This window comes from Pelodiscus sinensis, chromosome 11 (assembly GCF_052426305.1).
Source record: "Pelodiscus sinensis isolate ZL-2025 chromosome 11, ASM5242630v1, whole genome shotgun sequence".
In the NCBI taxonomy this organism is placed as follows: domain Eukaryota; kingdom Metazoa; phylum Chordata; order Testudines; family Trionychidae; genus Pelodiscus; species Pelodiscus sinensis.
Genome location: NC_143062.1, coordinates 14,434,095 through 14,460,710, shown reverse-complemented (window position 1 = coordinate 14,460,710; position 26,616 = coordinate 14,434,095). Strand labels below are relative to the sequence as shown.

The 26,616-nt window shown below is 47.9% G+C and overlaps 1 protein-coding gene across 2 annotated transcripts in view; it reads right to left on the bottom strand.

Moving 5' to 3' along the window:
- Positions 1-26,616, bottom strand: part of LOC102448256 (sodium- and chloride-dependent GABA transporter 3) — a 275,725-nt gene that overhangs the window by 69,162 nt on the left and 179,947 nt on the right. For both annotated transcript variants that reach the window (XM_075939327.2, XM_075939326.2), the window contains exon 8: positions 12,466-12,569. In XM_075939327.2, the coding sequence (XP_075795442.1) occupies positions 12,466-12,569 (104 nt within the window). The remainder of the gene's footprint in view (positions 1-12,465; positions 12,570-26,616) is intronic.

The window sequence follows — 26,616 nt, the reverse complement described above, 5'->3', positions numbered from 1 at the left end:
CCAGGGGCCCAGGTGTATGAAACCCAGCTCCCCTCTGCAAGGCCAGGGCCCCTGCAGGATCCCCAGCTGCTGCTCCGTGGTGGGCAAGGCCCAGGCACACGGTCCCAGGGCTCCCTCTCGCCCCAGCCCCCCGTACACATAAGGGGAGCACAATGGTACTCACAGGTAGACGCCTCCCCGGCCTCGGACGACACAGGCGAGCGGCTCTGTGGGGTGCCTCGGGGGTCCCAGGTCCTGGGAAGGCTGCCGGCAGGCTCCTGGCTCTCAGAGCCCTCCTCCTTCTCCTCCTCCTCCATCTCCTGGAGCGGTCCCTCTGCTCCGGGGTCTATCACGTCCCGGGGGGCAGGGATGGCATGAGCCCCCAGGAGGCGGTCCAGGGCATGGAAGTGGGGGCAGGCCTCCGGGTCAGCCCCTGGCAGGCAGGCCTGGGAGTAGGACTGCCGCAGGTCTTTGATCTTGCAGCGCACCTGCTCCCGGCTGCGCTGGTGGCCCCTGGCGGCCAGGCTGGCAGCCATGCAGCTGTAGACTGCCGCATTCCTGTGGCTAGTGCGGAGATCGTGGACATTGGAGGCTTCCCCCCAAACCTCGATGAGGTCCACGATCTCCGTACTTGACCAAGCGGGTGCCCGCCTCTTGCGTCACCGGGCAGGTTCCTGGGAGCCGCCAGGCTGGTCCTGGGGAGCAGTGGAGGGCTGGGTGTCCTCGGGAGGCTGGCTCATGTTGTGGCAGGTGCAGGGTCTGCTGGCTGGGTGCTGGCAGCCTTGCAACTGGCACAAACTGTGTAGCCAGCCCGTGGCCCTTTAAGGGCTCCGGGGCCGGGAGGGGGGCAGAAGAGTTTCCCTGGTTGTGCCCAGAGTGGCCACCAGGGCAAGCTGGGAAGGGCTAGCCTCCCACTAGTTCGAATTAAGGGTCTACACAGCCCTTAATTCGAACTAGCTAGTTCGAACTAGGCTTAATCCTCGTAAAATGAGGTTTACCTAGTTCAAACTAAGCGCTCCGTTAGTTCGATTCAAGTTCGAACTAGCGGAGCGCTAGTGTAGCGCCTATGAAAGTTAGTTCGAACTAACGTCTGTTAGTTCGAACTAACTTTGTAGTGTAGACATACCCTCCGTGATTGCCTGTTGGATTTATTCCCTCTTCTAAAGCACTTGGGCAGCCTTGGCTCCGCTCCCAGCCCCTGGCAGCTGCCAGACTAACCAGTCTCCACTCCCAGCCTCTGGTAGCTGCCAGGCTGACTGGGCTGTTTTGATGCAAGATGTCAGAATATGTTATTAGAGCTGAGCGGGTCTAATCTTTATTTGTCTTTCTTTTACATAGGCATTAGATACAGGGCTCCTATCAGCTAAATTATCTGCTAGAAAAATTAGAGTTCAAGTGCTTAGGTATTCTCTCGGTAATCATTGTGAAAGGTATCCTCTCCCCCAATCAATACCTGAAATGACAACCCTACTATCAACTACTTGACATACTGCAGGATGGAGAGTGCTGCTAAGCATTCTCTTGTCCCTATCTGAAGAGATCCACTGACTCTTACATTGTCTCCACTTGTCTTCTTGACTTGACTTTAAGGAGTATGGATGCCACTCACGTAGTACTTACTTGATTCTTCCCCATTGCTACTGTACAGTCATTTGCCCTTGCACAAAGTGGGTATAAAATTATACTTTGTCATGATGGTAACACCACACACTCAATGGTCCCCTAGCAATATTATACTATGGGCACTGACCACCCTTAGGAACCCTAATTCCAGCCTGATAGGGAGAGGAGATGGAGTAGGGATAGGGAAAGAGACCAAACCCCTCTATCATGAATGGCACTGTGATCCCACACCACCTGGTCACAGCACCCAAAGCAGAAAACTGGACAGAGACCCACAGGATAGGAGCTGTACGTGGGTACCCACAGGATAGGAGCTGTACGTGGGTTAGCCACAGAGAAGCTGGAAAATTATGCTATCTGTGATTTTCTCCTGACATGACAAACCCGCACCTTACTCACAAGGCATTTCTCCTCAAATCTATTTGCTAAGGCCACTGTGCATAAATACAAGCCACTGCTACAGGTTCAGAGTAGATGCAGCTGGAATTTTCCTTTTCTCACTGCCAGGGTCAGGTGGCTAAAGTGCAGCCTACCAGGGAGAAGATGAGAATTTATTGGCCACTTAAGACCCTAATATGAAACCACAGTATAGAAGCCTCAGTCTCCCCACATTTACACGTCATTAGTTGTGTAGATGAGGACTAAGTTATTTTGGAATAGTGTTAGTTATTTCGAAATAATGTTGCAGTATAGACGTACACGTAATGATGTAACAATTCTATGCTGCAGTTCCAAACCATACCCAAGCCATTTCACACTTCAGCCCTTTTCTTGTCACAAATATTCTTTTTGCCATTCTCCTAGTGACCTATCAAATGACTTTGATATCCATTTAACCTCTGTGAATGTTTTAATCAGTCAATAACCTAGGCTATGTCTAGCCATTTTTTATTAGAAAAAGGTACGCAAATTGTGCTCTGCAATTTGCGTACCTTTTTTGATAGTTTTGTTGGAGGATGCTTTTCTGAAATTTGACCCGTCTACACTAGGCCAAATTTTGAAAAAACCACCTCTTTTGGAAAAGCCCTTCTTCCTTGTGGCAAGAGGAAAATGGAGCTTCTGAAAGAGCCCATCTGCTCTTCTGCAAAAAATATCAGAAGAGCAGACACGTTTCCTGGAAGCTCCGGAATTTTTCTTAAGTTGCTAACCTAGGACCGGGGCCATCTGGAATAAGCATGGACAAGCCAACGAGCATCTCTGCTCCTTACTTGCCCATCTATGGATCACTTACCCATCTCTGCTCCTCACTGGTCATCTAAGGATGAATCTATTAAAGACTTTGCAGTGCAAATTACAGTTTGGGGACCCATCAAGTCTCATAGATAGAACATATCATTTTACTATAACTGCACTACAATTTTAAAATTGGGGTGACAGAATTAGAATGGAACTGGAATGGCAGGGGAGGCTAGCAGCTCCACAATGGAAATACTACGGAAGCTCTGCCCCCACGTCAACTTGCACATCCCTAGAGGTTGTGGGGAGGGACTCAAATGGGCACTGCAGGACCATGGAGAAGTAGCCCTTGTGGTTTATGTAGACAGATGCCCAATGGTCGGGGGCCCAGATGGGGAAAAGCCCCCCCAGCAGCTGGGGAAGCCCATGGCAGCAAAGCTGACAATGTGGGGTCCACGTCGCCAAGATGGATGACCCTGCACAGCAGGACAGTGTTGATGGCCCTCTCCACCTGTAGAAGGAAAAACAAAGAATCACAGGGATGCCAGAGCCCTCAGCAGGTCCCTGAGCCCACTCCCCTTTCCACCCCAACCACAGCAGAAGTCACCTCCTATGTAGCCCACCCCATGGCAGGGCTCTGTGAGGGCGGGACTGAAAAACTGCCTAGGGAAGGGGACTTCCCCCACCCCCACACAACCCCACCCCCAAACCCCATTTCCCTAGGGCTCTTCATTCCAGCACTTCACATACACTCCCTCGGGACAATAATCTGAAAGTGCCAAACCTGCATGACGAGGGCCCCGATGGTCGACTTCCCCACACTGAACTGGTTCCCGATGGATCAGTAGCTGTGCAGTGTGATGAGCTTCCAATGGTGACCCGCTTTTCCACGGGGGTGGGGGATAACGTGTGTGTATCCCATTGTGTGAGGGCTGGGTTGAACGAGGCACACAGCTCCAGAAAGGTCTCCTTCTACATGCAGAAATTCTGGAGCTACTGCTCGTCATCCCACTGCTCCATAATGAGCCAGTCCCACCAATCAGAGCTGGTGTTCAGTCGCCAGAAGCGGCGGTGCACAGTGGGGTGCAGCTGGAAGAGCTGTGCTTCCAGGCAGATGGTGAGGGTCTTCTCGATCAGGACCAGGAGGGCAGCCTGCAGAAAATGCTGCTGAAACTGCAGCACAATAGATAGGGGCCGTCACGTGCCCAGAGGCAGCTCTGGCTCCATGTCTGGCAAGCTGTGGTGTCCACAAGGAGAAGCACAGAAGTCAGAGCAAAGGCTTTGCTTTCCCTCAGAGAGGCAGGCTGTCCCTTTAAGCACAAGTCCCAGATAGCCTCAGTCAGGAGCACCCGGAAGTAACTGCGTCATGATGCCCTGCCTGAAGTGGTTCCGGGTGGCCTTAAATGCGAGTTAGGGTATGTCTACACTACCACCCTAGTACGAACTAGGGTGGTAATGTAGGCAACCGGAGTTGCAAATGAAGCCCGGGATTTGAATTTCCCGGGCTTCATTTGCATAAAGCCGGACGCCGCCATTTTTAAATGTCCGCTAGTGCGGACTCCGTGCCCGCGGCTACACGTGGCACGGACTAGATAGTTCAGACTAGGCTTCCTATTCCGAACTACCGTTACTCCTCGTGGACACTCCTCGCGGACATTTAAAAATGGCGGCACCCGGCTTTATGCAAATGAAGCCCGGGAAATTCAAATCCCGGGCTTCATTTGCAACTCCAGTTGCCTACATTACCACCCTAGTTTGAACTAGGGTGGTAGTAGTGTAGACATACCCTTACTGTCCAATCAGTGTGGAAGCTCTATTTTGAAATAGCTAAGCATGATTTTGGTGTGCTTTTTATTTATATATGTGCTATTTCAAAATAAGTGTGCTGTGTAGACATACTCTGAGAGGGGAAATGATAGCTGTTTTCAGGTATCTAAAAGGGAGCTACAAGGAGAAAGGAGAAAAAATGTTCTCTTGAACTCTGATGATAGGACAAGAGAGTCTCTTTTTTGCTTGTTTTAAACCTGTTACCTACTAATTTCATTTGGTGACCCATAGTTCTTATGTTATGTGAACAAGTAAATAACTTTTCCTTATTCACTGTTTCCTAACCAGTCATGATTTTATAGACCTCATCATATCCCCCCTTAGTCTCCTTTTTTCTAAGCTGTCTTATTCTCTATGCCTTTTTTACAACACAGATACTGGCATGGAGGAAATCAGTGGTTTGAGATCGTAATAAGCTGACTACAGCATACTTGTGCCCTGCTCACTATTGGATAGAATAAGAATTGTTTGTTTAATGGCATGTCATAGGCTCTTTACTGTTAACATTCTCTTTTAGCTCAGGTACCAATAATCCGTGTTTCTGATTTACACTGGCTGAAAGCTAAGTCAGATCCACCTGAGAGTGATGTGGTATGCTGGGGGTGTAATCATGTACACTTGACTACATTCATACTTCTTCCTGAACCCACTGAACTTGAACTAAGACAGTGTAAGGTGCCATGGCCTCTATCCTTTCGATATTGTCCTCCCATCTCTAACCTTTGGAATGGATCTGCTTCCAGCCAGGGAGGAAATTGATTTTAATCTTCAAACCATTACCACTTTCAAGTCATTCATTGACTACTATGCGAAGAACTTATGTCCTTGAGGACTGACTGTACACTTGTCCAGGTGCCATAAAGTAATGAGTACTGTGGTTCATAAGTATTAACATTTTGTGATTTTTCTCCAAGATTCATAATTAGCCTATGTAAACAAAGAGTCCAGAGGACAAAGGAGCCTCCAGTCTGGCTTCAGTCTCCTAGCCCTCCTATCATTAAATTCCACTCTCTCAGGGTATGTCTACACTACCCCGCTAGTTCGAACTAGCGGGGTAATGTAGGCATACCGCACTTGCAAATGAAGCCCGGGATTTGAATTTCCCGGGCTTCATTTGCATAAGCGGGGAGCCACCATTTTTAAATCCCCGCTGCTTCGAACCCCGTGCAGCGCGGCTACACGGGGCTCGAACTAGGTAGTTCGGACTAGGGTGCCTATTCCGAACTACCAGTACACCTCATTTCACGAGGAGTAACGGTAGTTCGGAATAGGAACCTAGTCCGAACTACCTAGTTCGAGCCCCGTGTAGCCGCGCTGCACGGGGTTCGAAGCAGCGGGGATTTAAAAATGGCGGCTCCCCGCTTATGCAAATGAAGCCCGGGAAATTCAAATCCCGGGCTTCATTTGCAAGTGCGGTATGCCTACATTACCCTCCTAGTTCGAACTAGGAGGGTAGTGTAGACATACCCTCAGAAACATGTTGGGGAACAACTAGCATGCATCAGGTCCTGCTGGCCTCAAAGTAAGCCTCTATCCATTTTTCCCATCCTTACTAAGCACTGTACAGTACTGGATGACAAAACTCCAGTGAGTGCTACTGCAGCCATTGAGGCTGTGACTGAAATGGTTTTTAATAAGAGATGTCACAGGAGAAAACAAAGCAGAAAAAGCGGTGGTTTGTTTGGCCAAGGCATTATTCTACACTAGTGAGAAAACAATTTTGTTACCCACAATCTTCCAGCATTATAGGTACATTGCTTTTGAAGGTACTTTACTGGATCCTCAGTTGATAGAAATCAGTCATTCCATGCCTTCAATAGAATGACCCCAATTTATACCAGCTAAAAGTCTAGCTCTAGAGAGAAAAATAGATAACAGTCTTTGTTGCCTATGAGCGCTGAGCGATCTCGCAGGTTTACAAGGTGCGTTATCCCAGTCGCCTCTGGATAATTTAATGGACATTCAAGTAGTAAAGAAGCTGGTGTGTCTTTCATTTCCTAAGCATCCACATTTCTCTAACGTTCCTTTCTCTCCCACTCTCTTATATTGGCAACTGTACAGGGCAGCTTTTTTCTCATCAAAAGGCAAGGCAGGACTGAGTGAGTACAGAATGTAGTTTCTAGACCTGCCTCCAGTACTTTCATGCAAGGCTTGTAATTTAGGATTCAAATCCTTCGGTGTTTTGCTGTTGTTGATAATTATATTACTTTTGCACCATTTCATCATTAGTTGTCTCTATAAGTTCTCATTCTGCATATCTTTTCAGCAATAGCATTTTATATTTAATATCCTTCATTATAGTAAAAGCTGTTGAATCATATACAGACTAGTCCCAGATCAGTTCTGGGACCTGACCCAGTTCATATATTTCAAGTTGCAGATTAATCACCCAACACAAAAGCAGTGGTCCCCTATTTATAAATGCATATTAGTGAAATAGGGATTTTTTTATTTTCATTCCTCTACATAACTATACCAAAGAGGGAAAGAAGAGAAGGAGTCTCCTTAGAAGGAAGATTTATTAGAAGGAGTCAATGAGGGTATGTCTACACTACAACGTTAATTCGAACTAACTTATTTCGAATTAGTTAATTCGAACTAAGCTAATTCAAACTAACGGATCCAGACTAAAAAATTAGTTCGAATTAGCGTTTTTCTAATTCGAACTAGCATGTCCACATTAAGTGGACCCTGAACCAGGCTTAAGGATGGCCAGAAGCAGTGCCGGCAGGGCATCAGAGGAGGACTTAGAGCGTGGAGATGCTGTCTCAGGCTAGCCGAGGGCTGTGCTTAAAGGGTCCCGACCCCCACCCCGGACAGACAGTTCTCAGGGGTGCCCCGCTTGCAAAGCAGTCCTGGCTTGGATTGCCCGGAGTACCCACACTGGGCACATCACAGCACTCGGCCATCAGCCCGGCTGCACTTGCCGCAGGCTGCCATCTGGGGAGAGGGGGCAATTGGGGGGCTGCAGGAGAGCTTCCACCCCAAAAGCCCGCAGAGCAAGCCCAGTCCTCCCCATCAGGGGCGCATACCCCATTCCTCCCTCACCTCCTTCCACTTACCCTTCCCTAGCCCCTCTTCTTGATGTACAAAATAAAGGACAATTGTGTTCAAAAGTTGAATCTGTCTTTATTGAACAAAACTGGGGGAGACTGAGAAAAGGAGGTGGGAGAGGGGAAGAGAGAGGCTGGGAGAGGGGAGGGCAACTAAAATGATCAGGGGTTGGGAACTGGTCCCATATGAAGAGAGGCTAAAGAGACTGGGACTTTTCAGCTTAGAAAAGAGGAGACGGAGGGGGGATAGGATAGAGGTCTCTAAAAGCAGGAGTTGGGTGGAGAGGGTGCATTAGTTCCCATAAAGAAGGACTAGAGGACACAAAAGGAAAGGAATGGGTAGCAGGCTTCAAACTAGTACAGGCAGTCCCCGGGTTACGTACAAGATAGGGACTGTAGGTTTGTTCTTAAGTTGAATTTGTATGTAAGTCGGAACTGGTACATATTGTAGGGGAAACTCTAGCCAAACATTTTTTTTAGTTTTGGATAGCATAGGGAAAGGTTAACTCCCCTCTAATGTTTGTTTTGCTGTCTGTTCCCCTGTTCAGAAGATTTCACATCTATTTCTGTCCCTGTGACAAACTCAGGACTAAAGGAGTAACTCATCAAATACCAAACAGCTCTGCACCATGCTTTGAGCTAATAGCTTTATTTCCACACACCACCCAGGGTTCTAGGAGGAGGGTCCTTTTTTTGCTAACACAATGAGGCCAGCACTTTGTTTGTTTTGGTGGAGTCTTTGTTTGCCCAGGTGTAAGGGGACTGTTACCCCTTACTAAAACTCTGTGGGAGTTTTTTGGTTTACCAGCTTCAGAAGGGGAAGGGTTCATGAGACTGACAGACCCCAGAGACAATGGAAAGCAGTCAACACTCCAGCTCAGCCTGACTGACAGGTTGTAAGTGGGGATTGTTCTGTCTCTGTCTCTGAACAAACAAGCTGTGTGCAGAAGAGGTCCTGCAAAGACAGAGAGCTGAAAAGAGCAGTGCAAGATGTATGAAGAGGTCCTGCAAAGACAGAGAGCTGAAAGAGGAGTACAAGAAGAAGTCCTGCAGCGACAGAACCAGACACAGACAGGCCAAGCAGTGCAGACCCTGTGTTGAGCAGCAGACTGGCAGTGCTCAGAAAGCCAAAAGGGACAGAGAAACAACACAAGGAGCTGGAACTGGCCAAGCAGCACAGCCTGCAGCTGGATGTGGTGAGCTACTGGGACCTGCAAAGTGTGGGAAAAGGCTCTGGACTGGGAGAGGGGTCTGGCCACTTAGAGACTGAGGCTGTGTGGTCACTGCCAGTGCAAGCGTGTCCAGCCTGCAGCCCCTTGCAGCACATCCAGGGCTTCTAAGGAACAGACTGTGAACTGTTCTTACACTCTGCAGACTGCTGTGTTGATGTCCCTGTGCTACAGAGCAGGGCTGTGTGTTCTCATTTAACCATTCTCATTGTTTCTTATTCTATTCTCTTTAATCAGTTGATGTTTAATAAATTGTATTTGCTTTGAACCTTATGAAGTGATCACTGGGCCAAGAAGGCCTGCAGTGTAAAGAGAGCACCTCGGAGTGGGGACACCCTAACTCCTGCCCCTAGTGACTACAAGGTCAGGGATTAAGCCCCAGGAAACCTGGGCCCAGCCTTGTTGGGGTTTCAAGGGCCCTGCTACTCAGGAGAGTGGAGGGGGAGCCCTCAGGATCAGGGAGCCGTGGGGTAAAGGAAGTGGGAGCGGGGACTCAGATCCTTTCGCTGGTTCATTTCACCGGGGTGTATAGAAGCCAGGAAAGTTCCCCACAAGAGCGGGACCATTCCCCCGCTTACACAGGGAGCCCAGCATGTATAGGGGGAGGAGGGGCAGAGAGGCTGCTTTTGTCTGCTGTTCGGCAGCCTGTTGCTCAGGGGAGGGGGCAGCCTGTTGCTGGCAGGGGGGGAGGGGGGAGGCGTGCAGGATGCGAGGCCGCGGGGGGGGGGGGGGCAGCGGGCGTGGGGAGGCACTTTTCCTCTGCCCGGCAGCTCTGCGGGATCCCTGTCCCTGTGGCCAGCTGCTGCAGGCAGAGGCCAGTTGGAGCTGGCCGAAGAGGAGGAGGAGGTGGATTCTAGGACCCAGGTGAGCGAGCCCCGGGGACGCTGCTGCGCTCCGGGAGCCCAGCCCGGCATGTATAGAGGGGAGGAGGGGCAAAGAGGCTGCTTTTGTCTGTTCGGCAGCCTGTTGCTCAGGGGAGGGGGCAGCCTGTTGCTGGCAGGGGGGTGGGGGGGGGCAGCGGGCGTGGGGAGGCACTTTTCCTCTGCCCGGCAGCTCTGCGGGACCCCAGTTGGAGCCGGCCCGAGGAGGAGGAGGATCCTAGGACCCAGGTGAGCGAGCCCCGGGAATGCTGCTGTGCATGTGCGGGAGTTGCCTCACCCCGTTCGTATCTAGGGATCCGACGTAAGTCGGATCCACGTAAGTCGGGGACTGCCTGTAACAGAAAGTTGTTCTTCACGAAGCAAAGAGTCAACCTGTGGAACTCCTTGCTGCAGGAGGCTGTGAAGGCTAGAACTAGAACAGAGTTTAAAGGGAAGCGAGATCAAGTCATGGAGGTTGGGTCCATGGAGTGGTATTAGCCAGGGGGTAGGAGTGGTGTCCCTGCCCAAGGTTTGTGGAAGGCTGGAGAGGGATGGCACGAGACAAATGGCTTGGTCACTGTCTTCGGTCCATCCCCTCCAGGGTCCCTAGGGTTGGCCGCTGTCGGCAGACAGGCTACTGGGCTAGATGGACCTTTGGTCTGACCCAGTATGGCCATTGTAAGCTCAGGGCTCAGGGTCGGGGGTCTCAGTGGACCACCTTGATTTTCATGCACACCTGCTCCTGGGTGGCCAGACTGGCAGCTCTCCTGCCCTAGACGGCCACTTTCCTGTGCCTAGTGCGGAGGTCGTGGACGAGGTCCACGATGTCCGCACTAGCCCAGGCAGGTGCCCGCCTCTTGCGGTCCCGGGCAAGCTCCCGGGAGCCGCCAGCCTTGTCCCGGGAAGAGGGGGAGGGCTGGGGGGCATCGGGTGGGTGGTTCGATCCGTGCCAGGTGCAGGGTCTGCTGGCTGGGTGCTGGCAGGCTTGCACCTGGCACGGGCACCATAGCCAGCCCGTGCCCCTTTAAGGGGTCCGGGGCCGGGAGGGGGGCAGTAGAGTTTCCCTGGTGTTGGCCAGAGTGGCCACCAGGGAAACCTGGGGAGGGCTAGCCTCCCACTAGTTCGAAGTAAGGGTCTACACAGCCCTTAATTCAAACTAGTAAATTCGAACTAGGCTTAATCCTCGTGGAATGAGGATTACCTAGTTCGAACTAAACGCTCCGTTAGTTCGAATTAAATTCGAACTAACAAAGCGCTAGTGTAACGCCTATGAAAGTTAGTTCGAACTAACGTCCGTTAGTTCGAACTAACTTTGTAGTGTAGACATACCCTGAGACAGCATTTTAGATGCCACTCTATGGAGGTAAGATATTGTTACATTCTCTCTCTTTAATATTATTCAAACTGTGCTGAATTGTGACCATTTCCTCAAGACCAATATTATGGCCTAGTACACTGAAAAAACCCACTTTAGTGCTGTCCCACGAATTAACTGTCTAATTAACATAAACAATTCATGATTGGGGAAATAGTGTAAGGAGTTCAGTTTAGAAAGATGACGTGTCTTGGTCTGTGTATGACAAGTGACTGGCCCACTGGAGTGTTGGAACAATTTGTATCACGAAGGTTCTGAGAGTCATTGAATAAAACTGTAAACCCTGTATATGACATAAATCACTTCAAGTCACATGGTGCATCCACAGCCCCAGCACACCTAGTTCCAGCACCCCTAAGTGGGAACATATCTCCCTTGGACACTGATTCAGAAAAGCACTTAAACATGATCTTAAGACCCATCGAACTCAAGAGCAAAACTCCCGGGCTATGACTACACTGCAGGCTTTTTGCACAAGAACAATTGTTCTTGCGCAAAAACTTGCAGAGTGTCTACACTGTACGCACATTCTTATGCAAGTAAATTTACAGTAAAGCATCAGAAGAGAGGGCTTCTTGCACAAGAGTTATTCCTTTTCCCATGAGGAATAAGCTCTCTTGTGAGAGAGCTCTTGTACATAGTTAAGCACATAAGAGCTCTTGCACAAGAAGGCAGTGTGGACGGGCAACAGGGGTTTCTTGTGTAAGAAACCCCCGTAGCTAAAATGGCCATCAGAGCTTTCTTGCGCAAGAAAGCGTTCACACTGCCATGGATGCTCTTGCGCAAAAGCACATGGCAGTGTGGACATGCTCTTGTGCAAACCAGTTCTTGCGCAAGAAGCCTGCAGTGTAGACATAGCCCCATTGATTTCAATAGAGAATACTAGTGATATATTAGGCTCTTTTATTGTGCTTTACTTAGTATCCAGTAAAATTTCAAGAAGAACAGCATCCCAAGAGTAAGTCACACTTTTTTTTAAACAGGAGATTTTTTAGAATAACATATTTCAGTATGACTTTTACAAGTGCTTTAAAATAGCATTACTCCAATAAGATTTCATGTTCTAATACCTTTATGGGTGACTGAGGCTGTGCAGTGCCCACGGGCATGCATGAGAGTCACACAAATCAGACCTCCATGCACAGAACTTGGAAAGCAAACCCTCCCACAGACTACTGTTAATCAAATAAGGCCTGGATACTACAAACATGCATGCGTGTGCTTAACTTTTTACATGAGAGTATTTCCATTGACACAAGTTACTCATATGAATGAAGCTAAGCAAATAGGTGTTTGCAACATTGAGGCCTACATTAATAGCAAATGTAAGAAGAATGTGTTACCTGTAGCAGTTGTTATTATAGTTGTTGTAACTCCCCAGAGCTGTCAAGCATCCCAGGCAGATAGCATAAGAGAAAAATATCTGTGTGCCAGCATCCACCCAGACCTGTAGGCAGAAACCACAGGTATTATTTGAAAGAAGGCATCATTGTTGTTTGTGCTTTCAGTGTATTTATTTTTTAAAGGCATCTACACAAGGTAATTGTAATTCTCGTACAAACTTTGTTTATATTAGAAAAAAGCATGAGCTTGACTCTTCTTTTACACCCATGCAAATCAGGAATAACACCACTGAAATCAAATGTACTTCACAAGTGTCCCACAGTGTAAGTAAGAGAATACTCTGGCTTTGTGGGGTAGATTCTCAGCAAGTATAAATCATCATTGCTTCATTAAAGTCAACAGAGGTGACAACTAACATCAGCTGAGGCTCTGTCCCCCTGCCCTCCTCCTTGTGGGAGAGCTAGGGATGTTTTTTAAAGTTAGAGATTAATTAATCACATACCCAAAATGTCATTCACAGATTCATGCAAACTGAGGCTACATCTAGACTACATGCTTTTTTTGAAAGAAACTTTTTTGAAAAATTCTTTTGAAAAAGCTTCTTTCAAAAAACATGTCTAGATTGCATTATGCGGATCGAAAAAGTGATCCGCTTTTTCAAAAAAGAGCGTCCAGACTGCCCGGAGAAAAAAGGCACCCGAAACTACTTCTGGCAGGGCATGGTGGCAGCATTTACTTCCTGGTGCTGCTGCATGCCCTTTGCAGAGACGCATGCTTAAAGGGATACCCCTGGACAGCCATTGCTCTGCTGCTGCTTCTGGCTTGCCTACCTCCTAGAGGGACAGCAAAGCAGCTGCAGTGTTTGCTCTGGTTGCCCTGCTTTCTTGGACACCAGAGCTGTTTCTTTTCTGGTTGGTTTTTCTGTTTTTCATTGTTTTTTTTGGCCATGGAGCCGGAGCTGCCCCTGGGCAGGCGATGGCCCCAAGCTGCAGCGTCTGCTGCATCTTCATGACACCGTCATGAAGCTCCTGCCCCATATGGACCTGGACCAGAGCTATGAAATCTTCGTCCGGGATGCAGGAGCAATGTCCTTGCCCCCAAACTTTTTTGTGGACAAGCGGATTTGGAGGCATGAAATGAGTTCGGACTGGTGGGACTAGCTCATCATGGAGCTCTGGGATGACGAGCAGTGGCTCTGCAATTTCCGGATGCGGAAGGCCATGTTCGAGGACCTGTGTGCCTGGCTCGCCCCTGCTCTGCAACAACAGGACACCCACCTGCAGCATGCCATCCCCCTGCAGAATCGAATCACTATTGCCTTTTGGAAGCTGTCCACCCCCGACAGCTACTACTCAGTGGGACAACCAGTCTGGCGTGGGGAAGTCTACTGTCAGGGCTGTTTTGATGGAGGTAAGTCACTTTCGGGGGACAGGCCCTGCTGAGTGTGGGGGGGGTGGCTGAAAAAGGGGGACTGCCAAGCAAGGGCAAGAGGGAGTGGGGGATGGAGTGGCAGTGGGAGGCAGCTCCTCTTTTGAAAAAGCTTCTTTCAAAAAACATGTCTAGATTGCATTATGCGGATCAAAAAAGTGATCCGCTTTTTCAAAAAAGAGCATCCAGACTGCCCGGAGAAAAAAGGCACCCGAAACTACTTCTGGCAGGGCAGAAGTAACCTCCCCTGCTGGGGGTGGGGGGGGGGAGTGTTCTGAAAAGGGGAGGGGTGGGAGATGGAGGGGATGCATTCTCCTCCCAAGGTCCTAGGTACCCTGTCTAACTCCTTGGTTTTTGTCTGTTGTCTCTTTCTGCAGGTGGTGAGGGCCATCAATGAGGAGCTGCTGAAGAGGCTCATGCATCTGGGAGACCTGGACACCATCGTTGTTGGCTTTGCTGGGCTTGGCTTCCCTAACTGCAGAGGAGCCCTCGATGGGACACACATCCCAATCCGCGCTCCATCCCATTGAGCAGCCCAATCTATTAATCACAAGGGCTACCTTTCTATGGCGTTGCAGGCCCTGGTCGACCACTGGGGACAGTTTATGGACATTTGTGTCAGGTGGTTGGGGCGGGCACATGATGCCCGCATCTTCCGCAACTCCTACCTGTACCGCAGTTTGCAGGCAGGAACATTTTTCCTACAGTGGGATGTCGCGCTTGGAGACTTGCAGATGCTGGTGTGCATCGTGGCCAATGTGGCCTTCTTCCTGATGCCATGGCTCATGGAGCCCTACACCGTCCACCTGGATGCAAGCAAGGAGCTTCTCAACATGCATCTTAGCCAGGCTCGCATGCAGGTGGAATGCGTGTTTGGCTGCTTGAAAGGGAGGTTCCGTTGCCTCCTGACACGGCTGGAAATGGGCGAACGCAACATCCCCAAGGTGATGGCCACATGTTGCGTGCTCCATAACCTTGTGGAGAGAAAAAGGGAGGCCTTCCTGCTGGGGTGGGGGACAGCTGCTGATGGAGAGGGGAGACAATTCAAGTGGCCCCAGACAGCTGCCATCCGCCAGGCTCACCAGTCTGGTCTTCGCATCCGAGAGGCCCTGAGGGAGAGATTCTCTGAAAGAGCCCACTAACTCTCCCCAGGGCCTTTCCTATGGAGAGGTGTGGCCTGGCCCACCCCTACCTTTCCCTCCACAACCCTCACCCTCTTCCCATAAAGAATACATAAAAAGCCAATATCTGTTTCCAAAGAAAACCGGGTGTTTATTAGAAACAATATCAGTAAAGAAAATGTGCTAACTGTTTAAAAAAACTTTCTCTTTTTACTGTTCAAATGTTTATAAACAAGCTACATGTTTCACCCAAAAAGAAAGATTTTGTTACATAACTGAAATGTTCTTTCTCTGCGGTGGTAGGGGGCTGAAAACCTGGATGGGGGAGGGGAGCTCAAGTAGGCTGCTGCTTCCCTGATTGCAGGGTCCTGCTACCTTGCAACCTGGCACCGCCATGGCCCTGGGGTTGGGTGTAGCAAGAGCCAGTCCTGGACTGGATGGGGCGGGGGGGCAGCTGTTGGGTCTGTGAGGGCTCGGGAGCAGGAGGGGCTGGGGGAGTAGAGGGGGCTGGGGGAGCAGGAGGGGTTTGGGAAGAAGGGTCCTGGTGTGCAGAGAGAAGTGAGAAGAGGAGCGGAGCCAGTGACAGGGGCAGGACCTCCCACACAGTGGCACAGATTGAACTGCGGTACTGGACCAGCTCATCCAGCAGCCTGTTGTACCACTCGGCCTCTGCCTCCATCGTCTCCTGAAGGTCCTGTTGAGGTCCTGCAGGGCCATTACGTGCTCTTTCAGAAGGCCCATGTATACATGCCAGTGCCTGCGGGTGCCACGTGTCCGGGATTGTGGTGGGGTGGGTATGGTGCTACCCTCTTGCATAGGGGGTCTGGCTGTGGAGGAAAAGAGGAAGAAACAATCATGTCTGTATGCACCCGCTGTCCCCGAGGGCATGCCGTCAGTGTAAGGGGCTCTCCTTGGGACAGGAGAGTCAGAGGTTTTACATGTGACACTGTGTGTGAGTTGGGGAGCAGCCTGAGCATCACAGGGCCCCCACTGTGGCAATGGGACCAGATGGCCCCCACACTGCCAACCCGGCCATGTGTGGTGACCCCTCAAAGCACTCACCTGATGTTTCCTCCCCCATGTCTGAAGACGCCTGGGAGGCCTCTGGGGTCTGGAGGACCGGCTCCTGTGATAGGGTCACTGCTGTCTCTTCCTCCTCCTCCCGGTGCAGCTCTCCTGTCCCTCCTTCCTGCTCATCCTCCCTCAGGGGTTGGTCCACAATATGGTGCGGTAACCAGGAACCCACAAGACTGCCCAGAATCTGCTCCAGGTCTGCATAATATTGGCAGCTCTGTGGGGCTGCCCCAGAGTGGGAGCTGTTGTCTTGGGCCTGTGCATACCCCTGCCATACTTTTTACCTTGGCCCTCACTTGGTCCAGGGTGCAGGGGTGATGCCCTTTCTTGGCCAGTCCCTGGACCATGCACTCATATGTGTCTGTGTTCCTGCGGTGCGACTGCAGGGCCTGTGAGGATTCCTCCTGAGATCAGAGCTCCAGGAGATGTTTTATTTCAGGCCCTGACTAGGCTGGTGCCCACCTTTTGGAGCCCCTGGGTGGGTCCTCTTCACTGCCCCGAGAAGGCTGGGACATGGCTAGTACAGCTGGCATGGGTGCTCTGGCTGGCTTCCTGACAGCAATGCCTGTCTGGGTGCCAGTGCCTTTAAGAGACTGTGGACAGAAACAATAGAGGCGCTCAGTATGTAAGGACGGGCTGTCCACCAGGGCTTCTTCCTGGAGGCCCTTTTTTTTGACAGAACAGGCTCCCCCACGTCCAAATACACCTACTTTCAACAGATCTCTGTCGAAAAAGGCGTTATTCCTCGTAAAATGAGGTTTACTGCCATCGACAAAACCGCTACGTTCTTTCGATTTACTGTTGACAGAATGCGGCGACAGTCTAGACACAGGTAAAGCCTGCAGTCTAGACACACTTGAATAAAGAGTTGGAGGTGGGGAGAGGACAGGCAAATTATTATTATGTATAGTTTGTACTGAAGCTGCAACTGGACACTCTAGTCATGAGTCAGGACCTCACTTTGCTATGTGCTAATCACAAAACAGATAGCCCCAGAGAGCTCTAAGGCTACGTCTACAGTTGCAGGCTTCTTGTGCAAAAGCACATCCACATTAAAAAAGCGCATTTCAAAAGCTTTTGACACACTCATTGGATGCTCTCTTGCATATAAAACCACCCAGAACCAGTTCTAGCTGGGCTTTAGGTCACCAGTTGTTCTCAAGTGCTGTTGCTAGAGACCTGCAGAAACATGCGCTTAAAGGGACCTCCTAGACATCCGTTTCTCTATTTCTGCTGCCTGCTTCAGGACCTCCATTGAGGGACAGCAATGTATCAGCAGTGCCTGCAGTGGTTGCCCTGTTCTTTTTGGGTATGCCGCAGCTTTTTCCTGCTGTGTGCTATGGAGCCGGAGCTGCCCCTGAGCAGGCGACAGCCCCACATGGCCAAGCTGCAGTTCCTGCAGCATCTTCTTCCAGCTGCCTACATATTCATGCTAGATGTGGACTCAGAACTCCCCCTCCTCGTCCTCTGCGTGGCTGTGGCTGCTCCACTCTGGCTGCTGCACCCCACCATTCACAGAAGGTTCTGGAGGCTGGAGACAGTTTAGACTGGTGGGACCAGCTGGTCATGGAGTGGTTACAGGGTGTTACATGGTACCCTCTTTTCCCCACACACATAACGGCCAGGCAGGCAAGGGAAGTGTGTGACCACAGTGGGTGACCACAGTGGGATGCCCTCATGGGCAGCAGAGGAGCTGGGAGCAGCCTGGCCCTCCCTGGGGTCTGCACACACAGCTGTGGCTCACTGTGCTGTCTGTGGGAGTGGCTGCTGCCTCACATGTGCAGGCATGCCTGTGTGCTGTGTGCAGCACTCTGGAGTGTGAGTAGGGTCACGCCCGCGCCCTGCAGTTAGCTTGCTTGCAGCTGGGCATGCCCTCCTTCCCTCTGGGGGCAGGACATGTGTGCCCACGCATGAGGCTGGCAGCAGGATCCCGGCTATGTTCAGGGGCTGCCTGCTGTGCCCGTGTGCCGCACCCTCCCGCTGCACGTGATTGAACGTGCACAGACTGCAGCACCACCTGCTGCCCGAGCTACACTGTGCCCCCCGCTCCCTGTGCGCCTGCCTCCCCTGCCCTGTGTGTGTGTATTTGTGTGTGTGCCAACTCACCTGAATATCCCTCCCAAGCAGCCAAGGAGGCCTGGGAGACATCCTGGCTGGCAGGGACTGGCTCAAGGGACAGGGTGATGGTCCCTGGCTCCTGCTCCTCCTCCTCCGGCTGGGTCTGGATCTGGCCCACTGGCTCCTCCTTGGGGGCGACCTCTGGGCGGATGACAACTGGCGTTTCCAGCCCTGAGTCCACCACGTTGGGGGAGGGGAAAGGTTTCCCAAGCCCCCAAGATGTAGTGGAGCTCAGCATAGTAGGGGCAGGTGTGGTGTCCTACCCCTGAGCGCGCACTGCGCTCTGTGAACCTCACGTACCCCTGATGGAGCTCCTTCACCTTTGTCCAGACTTGCTCCATGGTCCGGGCAGGGTGACCCCACTTTGCCAGGGATACGACCATATGGGTGAAGATCTCTGCATTGTGGCGCTTGGCCCAGGGATCCTGGAGCGACTCCTCCTCTCCCCACAATTCGAGGAGGGTTGCTATCCCAAGTTTGGGAATGCCTTTTTGTCCCCCTGGAGGGGTCCTGGGAGCCCTGGGGCTGCTCCCTGGAAGGGCCAGGGGGGTCTTGGGGAGCCTGCTGGTCGGCCACTGTGGCTGACGTAGAGCCGCTTGGTGAAGGCACCTGCTCTCTGCAAACTTTCTGCCACAAGCCTTGTCCAAGGTGCCTGCAGCTTTAAGGGGGGCCAGCAGACAGGAACTATAGAGTTCTGATTAACTTGGATAGAGTGGCCAAGAGGCCACCTGTTTTTTTTTTTTCCTGGAGGCCAATTCTTGTGCAAAACCCCCTTCTGCCTGTCCACACACACCTTTTTTGTGCCAGAGCTCTTGTGCAAAAAGGAGTTATTCCTCAGAGAAAGAGGAATACCTATACCGCAAAAACTCCTCTGTTCTGTTTATTGACTGTAAATTTACTTGTGCAAAAATGCGCTTGAGGTGTGGATGCTCCCGCAGGTTTTAGTGCAAAAATGGCCGTTTTTGCACAAAAACCCCTCAGTGTAGACACAGTCTAAGTCTAAGTAGCTTTAAATAGCTTGCCTGGCCACTTAGAAATTAACACAGTCTCAAAAACAGAATAAACTTAAAAAACAACAAATGGTCTGGTAGCACTTTAGAGACTAACAAAACATGTAAATGGTATCATGAGCTTTTTTGTGGGACCAAACTCCGGTCATCTGAAGAAGTGGCCTGTGCCCATGAAAGCTCATGATCCCATCTACATGTTTTGTTAGTCTAAAAAGTGCTACCAAACCATTTGTTGTTTTTTAAGTTTATCCTGTACAGACTAATTCAGCTACCCACTGAAGCCTCAAAAACAGAAGTCTGTATTATCCAGCAGATAGGATAATGGGCTGAGTTTTTGTAGATCTGTGTTTATTCCTGAATACGTTACTGGCTTGCTATGATGCTTTTACAAATCATGGGACTTGGGCTATTCTATGCTTCAGTTTCACCATTTGGAAAAATGAGATGAGCTTAAAATGTATGGAAGAATGAAAAGTGCTACATAAAATAAATATTATTAAGACATGTCAAAAATTCTTTCTATAACAAATGTGGAATGTTCAAAATACTTTAGAGGCATGATATCAAGTTGCCATCAGCACTGATTAGAGATGACTCATTTGCCTTTCATGAATAATATTACCTCCCAAACTCAAGCAATAATTGCCATTGAATCTCAAGCCAACCTTAACTCTAACCCCAAGAGTTTTTCACGAATAATCTCAAAATATAACATAATGCAATTTTTTTTGAAAAAATATGTATTCATACATACAAACTTTGGTTGTTTAAGAACTTCTTTGATTGTACATATACCCAGTATGCCTGATAAAAATATTTTTATTATGTGGGCGATATAAGATTTATCATGTTCCAAACTATCCATTTTTTGCTTCTGAATGCTTGGGTTCATAAATGATGTAAATAGGAGAGAATATTTAGTCTTATAGGATTCTTGACATGATTTTTACTTTTTGCCTGTGAAACTTCCTATTGTCCTATTGTATCTTTTTCTTTACATCACTAAGTCCCTAACTCCCCAATGACAGCTATTCATTTCATGGGACAGAATGCTCAGGCCCAATGCATGCAATAAACAGACCAATCAGAAATGTGGATTGGATGGGAGGGCTCTTTTCATGTTTCTCCTTAAGGATGTAGTAAGACACTTTAATTTAAGTGAAGATCTCTTCACCTTAGGGACAGCAAATGTTGCAAGTATTAATTAGATGCAGGAATCATTCCTCTTCAAGGCAGCAAGTTTGCCAAAGGAATAATTAGGACTTGGAAATCAGCAAACAGAACTAACATCACTGGATGGCATTCCAGCCTTAAAGAAGAAGTTACATATAGAGGGGTTAAAACTGCAACACTGCCACTAGCCCCATATCTGGGAGAGAGGTGTTTCATCACTACCACTATGAGCTGGATTTGCTCTGGTGACCTACAAATGAAAGCCTACTTATCCTGGGTCAATTCCTTAACACAGAACACTTCTAAAGGGAAGTTTAAAGGGCAGGTTGTCATAAATTCTTCAGACTTCCAGCGGCCTCCAGGCAGCAAAATGGCAGCCCAAGATCACGGCACTGAGGGAAGTCCTAGTCACTTGTCAGTTGTGGTGGAGCCCTGTTATTCTGGTTCTACATCAGTAAGGCATCTATCTGTGGCAGATATTAGTCTAGAATTTGTCAGCAGAGTTAGGCAAAGGAGCCACATCAGCTGATCTGTGCTCCTGTTTCCAGTCCCATGAAGTCTCCTGCACACTTGAGACAAAGTGTTTTATATGATGTTTGCCATGTTTTTTAATCACAAGAATTAAGTGTTTTGCAAAAAGCAACCTGACTAAAAAAGGGAGAGTAAATGCTGACTATTATGTTTTGAGGGCTGTAAGTTTGAGGCAAGAAATTATTCAAATTATCCTCAAAGATTTCATTTATGGACCAAGCCAGTCACAATAACAGAGCTAGCACTAAGTATAAGCAGACTGTTGCTTAGGGCTCCTAGCAGCTCAAGGGCCCCCAGCAATTGCTTAGTCTGTTGTGTGAGGAAGGAGGCCAAAAATATTCATGCTTAGCGCTAGGGTTGCCAGGTGTCTGGTATTCACCTGGACAGTCCGGTATTTTCAGCTCCTGTCCGGTAAAAAATTCAGAGAATACTGGACACCTAAAATGTCTGGTATTTTCTGAATTTTTCCCCGGCCAGGAGAGGAGGTGAAAATGCCGGGCACCTGGCTACCCTACAAACACCCAGTGCCTGGCCTCCCCGAGCCCCCACCCTCAGCTCCCAACACCCCCAGCCCTCTGACTCCAGCCCCATGCTTACCTTGTTCCCCAAGGCTGCCAGCCAAAAGACCTAAGGGAAACAGTGCTTTCCCCTGGGTTTTAGTGCTCAAGTGCTCCTATCCCTGCACTCACTTTTAAAGGGGACATGCTGGCTGTGTCTACACTGGCATGAATTTCTGGAAATGCTTAAAACGGAATACTATTCCGTTTTCAGTTTTTCCGGAAAAGGAGCATCTACATTGGCAGGCTGCACTTTTCCGGAAAAGAGCCCCGATCGCCATTTTCGCGATCGGGGCTTTTTTCCGGAAAAGACTACTGGGCTGTCTACACTGGCCCTTTTCCGGAACAGTGTTCCGGAATAAGGACTTATGCCAAAGCGGGAGCAGAATAGTTTTTCCGGAATAGCGGCTGATTTTGTACAGTAGAGCGTCGTTGCTTTTCCGGACATTCAAGGGCCAGTGTAGACAGCTCACAGCTTATTCCAGAAAAGCGGCTGATTTTCCGGAATAAGTGGCCCAGTGTAGACACAGCCGCTGAGGTTTTTTTTTTTTTTTTTTTTGGCTTCAGTCCTTTTTTTTTTGCTCAACAACTTTGGTCTCCCTTCCTTTCTTTCCCCCGTCAACAGAATTTTTTCCTGTGTTTTTTTTTGGGGGGGGGGGGGAATCAGTATTTTTGTTTCTGGCAACCCAACTTAGGGCCCCCAATGGGCTAGCACTGCCTCAATCAAAGGTACAAAAATATATAAACATACAAGGGACATGTTTATTTGATATGTGATTGAGGGAGGTTTTGGTTTCTGGAGTTGTTAGAAGTTGAAACAATTTTTGTTTAGGAACATTAAGGTCACATTTGGTTTGCATCAGTGGTTTAAATACTTTCATTGCTGTCATGCTATATAAGATACAGCTGATTACATCTCAACATTCCTCCACTTGGTATGGAAAAAAACTGCACAGAAAAAGTCTTTTGACAGACAGGCTATTTAATGAGATTGGAAGATCCCGGAAAATTGAAAGTAACATAGGTGAACTGAAAAAGGACAATTTTCTTAAGTCTAAACAAAACCTAGGAAGCTGGATCAGCAGACATCAGATCTAACCATTACCTTTTTCCCCTGTGTTAGGATACGTCTACACTGCAATAGCTACCCTACGTCTTTTGAAAGCGTTTGTTATTGTGAAATATAGCAAACACATTATTTCGGCATCCCTGTAAACCTCATGGCACAAGTGATAAGGGGTGTCTTGAAATAGCATTTTACTTCAAAATTTGGCACTGTGTAGATGTGCCAAATTTCGAAATAGCTGCTTTTGGAAAAGAATCGAAATAAGATATGCAATTTGCATAGTGCAAATTGTGTATCTTATTTCGAGCTAAGTGTGCAGTGTAGACGCACCTTTAGTTGTTCACAATATTGCTCAGTAAGGGCAAAATGCAGCAAAAGGCTCATCTCAACAGGCCTCACTGCTCCTGAGGCTAGTCAGCTCTGATATGAAAGGACAAATGGGAACAGAATATGAAACTAGGACCACAGAGATGCTTGGGAAGTGAGTTCAGGAGAACATCCCTCTTAAGGTCAATTGAGGGCTCTAGGCCTGATTAGGATATGCAGCACTGAGAGACATCATGCATCCGTCAAGGTCTGGCCTTTAATGGTAATGGCCTTCTCTTGTAGCAGCTTCAGCCCTGTTTTCTAAAATAACACAATATAGACAGTGACAGTTAACACTGAGTCAACATCGAACTATTGAGGAACACTTTCAAAGGAGTATCCTGCACAAGATGGACTCTGTGTAGTCTGTGGAAAGCTTGACCTAAATTCTACCACAAGGCCCCTTGGCTTTTGTACTCCTTTGGTGGAACAGACAGCAAATTCTAAAATAGCTCCGGGTATTTTTAATTAGCTTTTTATTGACTTAAATATTAAATTGAATAATATATGCAGTTTCCCTTCAGTTACACAATTTGATATTAAACTCATTTTGATTTATTCTGTGCATAAATCAGCTATGTTCAATGTACTGCAGAACAGGGCATTGAAAATGCATAATTGAATAGTAGATGTTACCAGTGGGAAAATGCGAGGGCTTAGCTAGGGCTTCTGGCACCTAGGAATACAGAAGAGGGAGACTGGAGCTGTGGGATAAGACTAAGATCAGCAGCAAAAGTGTTAACAATGTCATCATTGAAAATTGCAATATCTAAGTTTTAGAGTCAACAGCCTTTGAAATGAACAGGGAATCTCAGGTTGTGGTGTCTGCAGACTCAGGAAGGCAACACTACATCAGTGTACACTTGGTTCACATTTTAAGATTATTTTTACAACTGTTAAGTTAAAAACTTAAATTATTTTAAATGCAAGTGATGCATTTTGTTTCAGATTCTGCCGTCATAAAATCATAGAACACACAAAGCTTTTTCTATGAGGCACTGAAGAAGACTTTATAACAGTTAACATTTAATTGGATACAAGTCTGTTATTAAAAATCTATGGAACCAGTTTTAACAACTGTATAACAGATTTCTTTATTGCATTCTTAATCCTCAGGAACCTTGATTTATTCTAAATACTGGTAATATTAATACTTGGAAGAAGGTATTGTAGCACCTACAGTAATGTGATAATGATTTATAATAACGCAAATAAATGAGGATTCTAAAAAGCTGTTCAATGCATGAACAAATTCCAACAGCCTGCACTTTATTAACCATTCAACAGCTATTTCACGTCATGAGCAGTAGCAGTCATTACAAAGTCTCTACCTATAGTTACCATGTAATTGTAACCCAGTATTTTCTCCTTCATTGCTAACAGCGGATACTGCAGTGCCCCAGAAATCACTGTGTGATGACTATAAGAAAATCCTATTTGATTGGAAGCACTGGACATGCCTAACAATGCTCTGTAGCTTCCATTAGCTATACTTAATCCATTACAGGACTGAATGGATTGGGAGGCAGCAAGGTGACGTGGGCCAGATGGTTCCTTGGAGCTGGCACACACGGAAAGCCAGCTTAAAAATTGGCTCTCCGCATGAATTGGCTCCAGCCTCCCCCTCCACACACTAGTGCCTCTGATAGAGAGACAGGTGGCTCAATGGGAGTCAATATGGATGGGGAGCTGCCTCCCTTCACCCGCCACTCTACTGCCTTTCTATCACAGGCAGTCGTGTGGGGAGGAGAGGAAGGCAGTTCCATGGGATCTGGTGCTCTTGGGGAGCCTTCTCCTCCGTGCTGCCTTGTAGTCATCCCTAGTAGTCTCATAAAAAAAAATCAAGCTAGTTTGACAAGATCTATTTTCCACAAATCCACTTTGACTGATGTTAATAATATTGCCGTTTGTTAATCAATTCCTCCTCAAGCCAGTCTATTATCTTGCCCAGCATCGATGTCAGACAGACAGGCCTATCATTACCCTGGTCATCTTGTTTACTCTTTTTTTAATTTTGGCACAGTTAACTCTAGTCATAACACAAGTGTTATCCCCAATTAAACTTCCCACCATACACATGAATCTTTAGCTCAAATTAAAGGGTTCTTAAGAATTCTGACTTCATCTTCCAAATTGATAAGCTCAAAACACTCCTACAATTCTGTGCACATCCTTAATTATGTTAATTTCAAAAGGGTTGTAGATTCCCTGTCTATGTGATAATAGAGAATAAAATAACAAATAAAGCATAGCCAGCCAGTCTACTATCCTACCAGCTCCTTGGAAAGCAGACTGATGACCTGTTCTCTTCTCTCTTGTATGGTGAGCTACCAGGCCTGCTCCTTTCAATGTTATTCCAACAGCTTCTGAGAATCAACCAGCTAGAACACCTTCCAATTCCATCACAACACAACCCAATAGCCTATCAAACACTGGCCTGAGGTCCTGAGATAAGTGTCTCTAGAATGCACAGTGGTATTCCAAAATTCGGGTTTCTGTGGCAGAGCCAAGAATTGAAAGCATATCTGCTGTGTCTTATCTTAGCCACAAGATCTTTCTTTATCGCATTCAATCCCAGAGTTAAAGGGCTTGTGTGCCACAACCACAGTGGGAATCTGGAGTGTTTTTAGATTCTTTTGGTGAAAAATGTCATCTGGACATACATGTTAAATTTCACAACATTAATGAATTACATGCATGATGGCAGTGAACTGTGCATGATAAACTAGGAGTTGTTAAAACTTAAACCAAAATCCCAAACATCCATGATTATTACAAATGGATATACAAGAACATCAGATCTGACCTCTTAAACTGGAAAAATTAGGGAGACTTGACTCTGGCTCCTGATTTGGATCTGAAATGATCAGATAAAGCCCACATCATGACAGATCTATATCTGGAAGAATAGGAGTCTTGTTGTTTTGGTGAAGCATATACAAAACTGCAAGCATTATATCATATGCAATTAACCAGCTGAGTCCTGTATGATAAATTTGAAAGTGTGATCTTCAGTCCTTGATTTATGCAGCTTTAATTGGCTGTCCAAAATCAATGCAAATATCACTCTATATCATTCAGAACAAGTTGTACAAGACAAGCTTTGGAGAAGGAAAGGCGTCAGTGCTGACTGCAAAGGATCACAAAGGGATCTCACAAAACATCACCATAAGTGTAAAGTAATGCACATAAAAAAATCCTAGCTAGTGTGGGATCGAAATGAGCTGTTATCACTCAAGAAAGAGGTCCTGGAATGATCATGGACAGTTCTCTGAGCACATTCACTCAGTGTGCAGCAGCAGTCGAAAACGCTAATAGAATGTTAGGAACCATTAGAAAAGCATGGCTAATAAGACAGAAAATGTCATATTGCCACTATATGAATCCACATTCTGAATACTATATGCAGTTCTGGTTGCCCCATCTAAAAAAAAAGATATTTTAGAACTGAAAAAGGCAGAGAGAATGGCAGCAAAAATTATTAGAGGTCTAGAGTCGCTTATCTTGTAGGATAAGATCTGTGAATGGTTATTAGCCAAGAAGGTCAAGAACATAGTTCCATACTCTGAGGGCAGGTCTACACTGCCACTTAAATTGATCTAATTTTTGCTACTCTAAGGTGTGAAAAGTCCCCTCTCCCTCCCTAGGGATGCAAGTTTCATGCTGTTCACACTGATGCTATGTCAGCAGGATACACTGTTTGACT